This window comes from Rattus rattus, chromosome 1 (genome assembly GCF_011064425.1).
Source record: "Rattus rattus isolate New Zealand chromosome 1, Rrattus_CSIRO_v1, whole genome shotgun sequence".
Classification (NCBI taxonomy): domain Eukaryota; kingdom Metazoa; phylum Chordata; class Mammalia; order Rodentia; family Muridae; genus Rattus; species Rattus rattus.
Genome location: NC_046154.1, coordinates 163,524,725 through 163,535,862, shown reverse-complemented (window position 1 = coordinate 163,535,862; position 11,138 = coordinate 163,524,725). Strand labels below are relative to the sequence as shown.

At 47.2% G+C, this 11,138-nt stretch overlaps 1 protein-coding gene across 4 annotated transcripts in view; it reads left to right on the top strand.

The window, feature by feature from the left end:
- The first annotated feature begins 9,137 nt into the window (after nucleotides 1-9,137).
- The window catches only part of Ric8b (RIC8 guanine nucleotide exchange factor B), a 94,468-nt gene continuing 92,467 nt past the window's right edge, over nucleotides 9,138-11,138 (top strand). For 3 of the 4 annotated variants that reach the window (XM_032910385.1, XM_032910393.1, XM_032910401.1), the window contains exon 1: nucleotides 9,138-9,680. In XM_032910385.1, the coding sequence (XP_032766276.1) occupies nucleotides 9,597-9,680 (84 nt within the window). In that variant the 5' untranslated portion in view covers nucleotides 9,138-9,596. The remainder of the gene's footprint in view (nucleotides 9,681-11,138) is intronic. The other variant, XM_032910408.1, reaches the window with a different exon arrangement.

The window sequence follows — 11,138 nt, the reverse complement described above, 5'->3', positions numbered from 1 at the left end:
TTTATCTCAACGGTACAAAAACAAAAACAAAATCCCACAAAGCAACAACAAGCCCAAGTCATTATCAGATCCTCTCGCCAGGTAACAAGATAAACAATGCCCGTTTACAAATACCAGGCAAAGCTCATTAGCTGCCGCACAGGCCTTTAGGTGAAACTCATCACGGTTAACGAGAACCTGAGGCCAAGAGACAGACAAGGGGCTCCTCGACCTTTCCCAGGGAGCAAACCTTCTCTGGTGCCCTCAGGACACAACCAGGGACGAGTGGTCCCAGGGAAGATGCAGCTTAAGAAGGGGGCTGGTGGACATACAGCATCCTCTCCAGTGCTCGGGGGACCCGTCTCCAGGCGCTGAGAGCACGATCTGTGTTCCCAACTGTTCTAAAACCTTCACCCTAAAAGACGGGAAGGCTCTGACTAGGGAAGGAAACAGCTGTTGTGGGGCAGGACCCAATACACCCGCTCTTCCTGGTGGTTCCTCTCTGGTCACCAGAGTGAGGATGGGAAAGGCTGGTAACTGGGAGTGGGGCCAGTCACTTGTCAGAGGAAAACAGAAGAGCTTTTTGGCAATGGGACTTTCTCTTGAAAGGGCCTCTGACAGCTTGAGACTGGCTGAAGTCACGACCGTCAGCCAGGACGGCTCACCCACGTCGCAGCCCGGTGACACCCTTAGCGTTTGTCCTGCTGTGCTGTGCCAGACCTGTAGTCATCCCAGATCTAGATAGGAAGGGAACGTGTGGCCCCTCAGAGCCCACAACCCGTGCAGATCCAGAATGTCTGCCATTGAGTAAGTCCAACCATGGGATTACAGGCCCAAATCATTCGGGTAGCCATTGCTTCACCACCATATGACCTTGGGTCAATTACCTCCTATCCGGGGCCTGAAGCAGCCATGTTACATGGCACCGAGATTTCAGATCGTGGTGTTTATGCTGAAAAAGCAAGGCCTTTGGGAGTGAACAGTCAGGCTAGATTGGCAGCTGGGCAGTGATTCAAGAAGGCAGTCGCAGGGAGAAGATATGGCTTCTCCAGCTGGTGCCAACACACAGATTGAGGTCCATGCCTGCAAGCGCAGCTGGTACACCTGCCCATCACCTCCAAAGACCCCACGACTGCCTCCTGTCCAACCCTACCCTCCCTCCCTCCTCCCACCAGCAATCTTCTGCAATTTTCCCTCTGTTCAGAACTGGCTTTAGATTTATCAAAATGGCTGCCGTGAAGCTGGAGATGGATGGGGGCCCTCAGGTCTCAGTTCCTCTCATTGGCAGATGGCAATTTTAGAATGGTAGATGGGGGTTGGGGGGTCGGGCTTGATTCTGGGTAAAAGGGGAAAGGAAGGAGTCGTCACGGGTCTCCCAGAGGAAAGCTCCCTGAAATTGAATAAGATTTGTCGAGATCTGAATAAATGGCTCAAATATGGAAATCATCAGAAGCTTAAAAAACTTAAAAGAGGTAAATTCTTATTGGCTTCTTAACGTGAAGCAGTGGCGAAGGAGCCAAATCTTGGTCCCACCAAAGACAGGATGTAGCAGGGACATTCCTTTCTAGAAAGGATGTGACTTAGTGTGTCAGTGGATGTACTACTGTGACAGAGGCACTGCACCTCGAAGCTCTAAGATTCAGGGACCTACTTCACAGGGTTCCTTTCTTTCTTCCTTCCTTCCTTCCTTCCTTCCTTCCTTCCTTCCTTCCTTTCCCTTCCCTTCCCTTCCCTTCCCTTCCCCTTCCTTCCTTCCTTCCTTTCTTTTTTCTTTCCGTTCCTTTCCTTTCCTTTCCCTCCCCTCCCTTCCCTACCTCCCTCCCTCCCTCCCTCCCTCTCTCCTTCCCTTCCTTCCTTCCTTTCTCTTTCCCTACAGCCTACAGTACTGGTTTCCTTAGCAGACTAACTGTCCCCTCTTTGCTACTGCCCTGCTCCCTGTCCACACCACCCTGTCACTTTGCATTACTCTTTTAACCTAGGCTGCCTCAGCTTGGCTTCCTTGGCAATCTCCCAGGCTCGGCCAGCCTGGACACTGTCCTTGGGGATTCCTCTTGTTCCTCGGAGGTCAGAGCCTTTTGTGCTTTGCTAACCTCCTTCCCGAGCTCTTTCCCACTCTCTTCCTGTACCCCAGAACCCCCTCCCAACCCTACCACCCCCACATTTTGCTGCTGCCGGTGTAGGTGGGGCAGAAGATGTGGGCCTCCGGAGTTAGTTAAGAACTGTTGCTAGGAAGGGAGTGTGGGTGATGAGAGGGGGTGGGCGGGAGAAATAGGACTCCCCAGTCTTCCACCCCCTTTCTCATTAGAAACGCTTCAAGAGCTAACACCAGCTCTTTGAGATCTATTATGGAAAAAAAAAAAATCAGGTCTGACCATGACAGCAGGGGTGAGAAAAATCAGTCTCAGAAACAGCTGCACGACCGATGGACGGTATTTATAATGATCTCATGGGAAGGCCTGAGAAAAGCTGGAGGTAAGTTCATTCTCAAAAAACTGCCAAACCGTGCCCCTCTGAAGGTTGGTATCTAAGACGTCCTGGCATGAGCCTAACCTGGAAAAGAACAATCACAAGTGGTCTCGGACATTTCTGAAACACACCTATCCTATTGCTTGGGGTCTGCTAGGTACCAGGCAAATCAGACATCCACGTTATCACTTCCCTGCCTGGCAGTGGTTTCCACACTTGATTTCACCCCCTTGTTCAAGGGCGCACAGCTTAAAGGGCAGCACTGTGATCTGGACACTACCCCCAGGTCCATCTGGGCTCTCTCTCCTACAGCACACGGCCTCCTTCCTGTCTCCCTTTGTTCCTATACCACCCTACCCCGTTGCTCTTCTCTAAGAAGCTTTGCAGCTTCTAAATCAAGCTTGACCGGGGTAATACGACCTACTGGGCCCCGACCGACCGACCCACATTCAGGAGTTCTGGGAAACTATGCTCATTAAACGAAGGCAGTTCCTAAACGGGACTGCAGCTCTTCCCCTCCACCCGAGGTGACACTGTACAAGAATGGCAGCTTTTCCGCCGTCATTTTCCAAGGAATGCATGCATGGCCAATACAGGAGCAAGGGCCGGGATATGGTTATTCTACAAAGAGATAGGCAGAAAGGAAACCAATAATGTTTTGTTTTGTTTTGTTTTGTTTTAAAGCAGGTCTCAGGGGGATTTTTATTATTTAAAAAAAAAAAAAAAAAGCACCACAGGGAAGGAGCCATGAGCCAACATTCACTAGAATGAAGTCATTGGGGTGTGGGGGGAAGTGGGAGAGGGCTCTGCTACCTCTTGCTGTTAAGGTCACTACCCTTTGACAGAGGTGGCCTCTGACCTCCGCAACCCTACAATTCTATTTTGACTGATCCTGAAACCCATGAAATTCAGATGTAGGCCCTGCCCAGAAGTTGAGATAAAGCTGGCTAATATGGGAAAAGCTCCCGCTATGTGCCCCCGGCTGAAAGGAGCTGGCGGTTCTTTGGCCAGGGATGCAATTTATTCTGTCCTGCTCCCTTTCAGGGCGATGCTAATCCTTCATAGGCAACTGGAGGGGACGACTTAAGTGTGTTGGTGATGAATGACAATAATCCTTTGTCCACCACTGCCTCCTCCTAGGCTCGGACCTTAAGAGTTTAATCAAATGTTGGTAAGTAAATTAATGCTTTACTGCAAAAGGAGGCGCTGGGAAGAAGGGTTTGGGAGAATATATTTCCTCTGACATGTGAATTTCAATACCCTTAATTGCAAAGGCGTTGGTTTGAAGGGGTGTTCAAAGAGTGCTTTAGGCCCCTTATTTACACACACACACACACACACACACACACACACACACACACACACACACACACACACACACACACACAGAGGCAGGGTCACTGTCTCAAACCCGTACGGCAGCACGTAGTATTAAAGAAGCTAGTGACTTTAAAGCCATGCAAAGCAAGCAGTATGTTAGGATTCTCTTTCTTTAAGAAATAAAGCAGCAGGGCTGTGCAGACCCAGCAGTGGGTGCCCTTCTCAGCGCCAACCTCAGGCAGCTCACGACTGCCTGCGGCCCCCAGCTCCAGTGGATCCGACGCCTCATCCGTGGGTATCTGTATGCACACATGCCCACCCACTATACTCATACACATAATTAAAAATTACAGAAGTAGCAAAACAAAACAAAACAAAACACAAAAACAACCAGGAAATACAATCTTAATCCTGGAGATTCAGTGTCCTTTTAAGCACACCCTCCTCTCGCTTCGGTCCAGCTAATACTGGGCATGGTCGCTCCATGCCAAGTCCTATGTGCTGGCCACGCCGACAGCCATCTCGTTTAACCCTTAAAACATTCCACAAAAGAGGTCTAATTGTTTTCATTGCAGCTGAGCAAATCAACTTCCCAGGAGTGTGAGCGATGGCCTTAATGCCCAAAGACAGAGTGAGCATTCCCGAAGGCCTTTAGGCTTTCGTGTTTTCGGTTGCTCTTGAGAAGGGTGTCAAGGCCTTTGATAAACTCTCCGTTTTCTGAGAATCACACAGCCAGTCACACAGCCAGTTGGGAGTGAAGACTTGGTTTTCCATCTCCCAGCCTATTTGTCGACCGACAGTTCTGCGCTGTCACCCCAAGGGCTGCATTTTTCCCAAGAGGAATGTGTATGGGATTCCAAGTCAAGAAGCTGCAAATGGAGCTGACCAACCTTCCAGAACTTGGGTAAATAGAAACTCCTGAAGGGCAGGGCCCCTTTCCTGTGCTAATGTGAAAACCTATTGTACAGAGTCGGTGTAGATCAATATAGTTGTATTTGCCATTGACTATGGTACAGGCTCACGTGAACAGATTACTGAGGCTGAGTGCTTTACTCTCGGTGGCAGGTGCCGCCACATGTGGACGTCAGAGGACCTCCTGATGAGTTGCTTCTCTCCTCCATGCTGTGGGATCTTGGGATCAGGTGTCAGACTTGGCGTTTCTTCCAGCACTTGAGTCTCACCAAGATTTTCTATAGCAAACCTCCCCCAACAAAGCTTTCCTGATTACCCCTTTACCCACTACTTCTTTTGATTTGTACAGGAATTGTGTTCAATGTCCTCCTCCTCATTAATAAGAACTCATTATCTGATTGGTTGCTTCTTATATCCACTAAGGATGGCGTCAATGGTTTCTACTGGTCTTTATTTCGTGGTGACGTCTAATATAATGTGATGCTTCCAAAAAGAAAATGGAAAATATTTGCCAAAGGAGCAAACTATACTAATTAACTTGCTTTGAAAGGGTGACTTCATTCTTTATTAAAAAATAAAATAAAGAGAACTCATTTTGCCAGATCATCTCAAAAAAACAACCAAAAACAACAAAACCCAAAACAACAACAACAACAACAACAAAAACTTTACATGCACAGGGTTTTAGGAGGCTACCCCAAAACTAGTTCACTGGGTGATCTTCCAAAAATATCCACTGGCTGGTGTTTTTAATGCTAACTGTTTAAATCCACTGGGAAGTTATTGAAAAGCTCAGTACCCAAGCTTCTGCATAGGTAGACGGAGTCAATCTACTCTAGTGCGTCCACACAACGATGTGCACCAAACAGACAGGTAATTTCCACAAAAACCTCTCATGCATATGCATATGAAATGCAAATGTGGTTTCCCTTTAGAATCACAGGACTTTTCATTTGTTTGTTTGTTTTAGTACTAAGATCTAAAATAAGATCCAGGTCAATCCTGGTTGCTGAAATTGAAGACCCCTGGTGAAGAGAGGGCTAAGTGGCTGCCCCACACAGGAAGGTCCTATCTTGAATGAATGGAATTTTCTGAACTCCCATTCTGGAACGACAGAATTGTTTGGTTTTTAAATTTCAGTCTCTGAGGAATAGGGACAAAAACTATGACAGGTAGAGTGGAAGAGTTGGATTTTAAGAACTGTCAGTGCCTGGAGCTCTTTATAAGACTTTCAGTTTGCCACTTTTCAAATGCCCCATTGCTATGACACGAGAAAATTCTACAGCAGGTTATATCATAGTCCAAAACAAACAAACATCCAAAAAACCACCACCATCCAAAACAGAACAAAACAAAACAACCTTGTATGTATTTGTAGGCCTTTTGATTCTGATCCTGATACCAGAATATAGAGCACATTCGTCCCCAAGATATTGTTTTCCAGCAGATTTGTTCATCTATGACCAAAGATAATAAATGCCCCAAACTTCGATTCTCTTTATATACGTAAGAAAAGGTAGTGTCTATTCTACTGACCTTACATTTTTTCAGTTACTGTAAAGGTTAAGTCAGATAATTTATGTGGAAGTATTTTGAAGCTGGGGAAGCACTATACATTCATATGCACAGAGGAATTGTATGAGTATCTCTCAAGAGTGATGGCTTTTCGGTATTTTCTGCATCCATTTCTGAAATGCTAATTCCTTAATACCATGCCACCTACACAGTAAGGGAAACTGGGTTTAGTGCCAGCAAGACTTTCCAGTCATTGGAAATATAACATAACCAATAGTTAGGGAAGTCAAGTCATCTAGGGGCTTAGTCTAGGCTCGAGTCCCAGAGTCCATGTTTGACTATTGACTTTGGATGAGTCACTTAACTCTTCTGTGACTAGAGTCTCGTCAGGGGTGAAAGAGTGACCCCTCTCTCAAAGAAACTCTGATTCGTAAACATCAGATATAAACACTTAAGATCATTAAAAAACAATTTCATAAGCTCTTAATTCATTCAACCCCACACTTTTCTTTTCCTTTTTAGAAATAGAGTTAGGGCCTAAAACTATAGCCTATTTCTGCTATACAGACATTTCAAAGATGTGTAAGAGCCCTCGTGTTTTTAAAGAAAAATATCTTTACTGGAATACTTTCTATTCTCTTCAGGAGGCCTTGACTACGGTACTGTATGGCTTTATGTCAATTTGACACAAGGTAGGGTCGTCAGAGAGGAAGAAGCCTCAGTTGAGAAAGATGTCTCAGTAAGATCTAAATTAGCGATCAATGGGGAGGCCCTGTCCCATTGTGGGCGGTGCCATCCCTGGGCTGGTAGGCCTGGGTTTTATATGTAGGCTGAGCATAAAGCAAGTCACAAGCAGCCTCCCTCCATGGCCTCTGCATCAGCTCCGGCCTCCAGGTTCCAGTCCTGACTTCCTTTGGTGATGAACAGCGGTGTGGAAGTGTGAGCTGAATAAACCCTTTCCTCACCAGCTTGCTTCTTGGTCATGGTGTTTCGTTGCAGCACTAGAAGCCCTATGACCACCCCCAAATAGATAATTACCTAACTAGGACTTCATGAAGTACTGGACGGATTTCAGTTAGATTTCCAGTTGTTCTCTATAAAACGGGAACAGTGCCTTTGCCAACGATACATTCGGTGTTATTTCAGGGACTTAAACTATTAAACCTATTAAAAGGTTTTGTAAACTTAAAGAATTGTTATATATTTTAATATTAGGGTTGTAGTTTACATGACCTTTCTTAGTATTCTATTTTGGGAGTCATATTAAAATCTTTCTGACCTAATTTATCACAGATATAGCATCCATCTTTTTACATACATTAGATGCCTGGGCCTATTTGTTAAAGGCTTGGTCCCCAGTCCACGACACTGTTGGGAAGTGAGACCTTTAAGACCTAAGTCAAGAAGAGTTAGGTCCACAGCAGCATGCTAGGGGAGGGAGTATTGGGCCCTGGCTCCTTCCGGTTCTTTGTGAGCAGTTTCTTCTGCCCTACCCTGCATGAACCACGGACAGAACCAAACAAATCTTACCTTTTATCGATTGGCTTCAGCATCTGTCTCAATAACAAAACACAAAACACAAAACGCAAACCACAACCACCTCCTGCTCTTCGACAACTGTTGAACTGCATGTTCAAGCAAATACTGGCTTCATGAAAATTATAATCGTCAGAAAGTCCAAGCCGAGTGGCCTTAGCTTCTATATTGTTTAACTCGAAATCTCCCCAGATCTACTACGGTATAACAGAAGCACAAGAAGATGGGTAAACACTTGCCCCTCTCTCCTTCCTCTTCAGCAAAGCTTAAGAGGCCCACAGGGAAGGCAATGGCGATGATTACTTGAGGGTAAAACACTTGGAAATTTCTTGGAGAATCTCTCTATTCTCTACGAAAGAGTCTGGGAGTGCAGAACAGGCTCCAAGTCTAAACTTAATTTAAAAACTATGCATTTTAATTTTTCACGACTGCTCATTTTAAAACAAGGACAGCGGGGCCGTTCATGGCGATGTTCACAAGAACAGACCCCTTAGTGAGGTTGAGACTTGCTGTGGGAACCACTGCAGCCACACTGTTATTTGTGCCCAGCAATGCACGAATTCTCAAATATTTGATTTTTTGAGAAATTGAACGAACCCAGATGAAGCGTAAGTGGCCGGCACAGAACTAACACTTGGAGAATATGCGCTTTCATCACCACTGACTCCATTGCTACTCCAGTTGTGTGATATTTACGGGTGGTTGGAGGGAGGCTGGGAACAACCTGGATTCAAATCTCAACTTTCTCAATTACTGAGTGCAGAGCTAATTTCCCTGGGTTCAAATCCCAGGCGTGCCTCTGATTAGTTCTGAGTTTCGATGTATTCATCTGGAAACTAGAACTAAATTATAATATAATATATACCACACACACATTGCCAAATTTCTTTATCTGTTGTGGTTCCTTAGGGTTCCACAAAGAACAGTGTTCAATTTCCCGTGTTGCTGCAGCCTAGTGCATAACAGGACTGCAACCGGGTGAAGAGGGTTAGCATTCCAGAGACGGAAACCGCTAACTGAGCATAGAGGGAACTCGACCTGGCGCTTGACAGCCACTACCAAGGGCCGGCCGTTTCGCCAGCGTCAGTAAGTCCAACCAGCCACGTCTGGTGCAGGTCAGCAAAAGGAAAAATGAAGAAAAAAAAAAAAAAAGAAAGAAAAAAAAACCAGCTAAAAACCCAATTTAGACCTCCACTCAACGAAGGGGTCCCCTCTGCCTTTATTCCTCGGGCGGTCGCAGGACTTGGTTTCCGGCCTCTGGGAACTACATTTTCCAGCATGCCTTTTGGAAAGAGGAAAAAAAATCTTTCGCACTGGTTGACTACCAATTCCGGCATGCTGTTCGGTTCCCTAATAACTCCGATGACAGCGTGGGATGACCCCGTTGCACGTCGGGAATTGTAGTTTAGTAGCGGTAGGCTCGCAGATGGGCGGGGAGCAGCCAGCCAGTTCTCGTCCGCTAAAGGGGAATGATTCATAGAGTATTAGGAGAGACAGGTCTGCTCGTGAAAGCCCGCTGCGAAGCCGAACTCTTCTCCAAGGCTGGTAGACCGAGGGGAGTAGGCACGGCCTGGGCCTGACTCAGTCTCTGGTGGCTCGTCAGGCCTCCACTAAGCCTTAGGCCTTGTCGGGGGAGGCCTCTAGGCGCCCGTTGCTGGGGGAGCGGTGACGTCGCGGGGTGAAAGTTGAGGGGCGGTGACGTAGGGCCTGCCCGGGCGGAGGCTGGCGGGTTGGAGACTGGAGGGAGGGAGGGAAGGAGGGAAGGAAGGAAGCTGGGAAGGAGCGAGGTAGCGGGGGCGCGAGGCGTTTACCTGGGAGGCAGCGGCTGGGGCGCGCACAGCGGCTGCGGCTCCCCCGCACCTGCGGCCATGGATGAAGAGCGCGCCCTCTACATCGTCCGGGCCGGCGAGGCGGGGGCTATCGAGCGGGTCCTGAGAGATTACAGCGACAAGGTAAAGAGCTCTGGCCCCGGGCGTTCGCTGTCTCGCCCCCGGGCGGCCTTCGGGGCTTGCACTTCGCATCTTCCCCACCCCCTTCATTCCGGGGATGCGCATTGCTCTCCCCCGAAAACGTTTCCGGCTTGGGCATGCGTGTTCGTGCCCCCAGCCTTTCCCACCCGTTCATCCTACATCTACCCACTGCCACCACTATAATGCCCACTCCGATTCATGGCCCAGCAGCCTGACTTGTAATCTTCTTCCTAAGCGTGCAAGTCACACCCCCAGAATCCGTAGATGCGCGTCTGCCTAGTGCCCCACTCCTGGATGCATAAAATGCATGCGAAGCTTTCTCATCTGTATAGTGTAAAAATACATGCTTCTCCGCATAAACACGGCCCTTGACACGCATAAAACATCTCAGCCACAACGGTAGGTCTTTATGTACCTGTACCGTTGTACGGTTTACCAGGCGTTGATGTCTTTGATCCTCAGAGTGCTTATAGGATAGATGGTATCATCCTTCCCATTTTGTAGATGAGGAAACCGAGGTGGAAAGAACTGAAATCACGCCCCAAGGTCATGGACATAGGTTGCAAGTGGGTGGAAAATCCAACTCCTAATAATACCTGTTATTTGTATCGCATTAACAGCTTTTCTAGTCATTATCTCATTTAATCTTGACAAGCAATCCTGGGAGGTATTATCTATGTTTTGCAATGGAGACTCCAGATGGACTAAATAACTAGCCCAAGGTCATTCCTGGGAGCCCAAGTCTTCCCACCTAGGTTTTCAAACTATCTAGTCAGTGTTCTTTCACCACAGAGAAATGGTATCTTGTCATTAATACCACTTCCATCTCTGGAGAACCTCTCTCTCCAAGAACCATGAGACCTTCCTCTCTTTCCCTTCCAGCAATTTCACGTGTTCGCTTTAATAAGTAGTGTACCTAACACCTGTAGGCTGTTTGGGGGGGACTAGACTTCTTTGAGAATACTGATGAGTCTGAAGACCCACCCATCACCAAGTTAAACCCTATATATAATTAATACCTTATCCTTCCTTTTCCCCCTTCCTACTTATCAGCCCTCTCTGAAAGAAACATGGTTTTATGCCCATGTTCAGGATCTTACCTTCTGTGCCCACTCTTCCACTCTCATATATTTTCAGGCAGTGAACTGCCACTATGCCGTTTCTGCGCTTAGTGGGAAATACCCCCAGAAGAGACATTCTTCTTGTGTAAGAGAACGTTCATTCCTACTTAGTCTCCCCAGCAAGCAGTGAGTATAGTAGGGAGGATGTTCCTCATTTCACAGGTAGTAAAACTTAGGATGACAAGGTATTCCCAAATTCACATAGCCAATGAAAAGGGGGGCTGAGCTGAGTCTGGCTGTCTACCTCGAAGTCTAGTGCCTTTTTTGCTGTGCTGCTTTCTTAGGATACATGGCCGTATTCTCGTCACGTCTTAGCCCC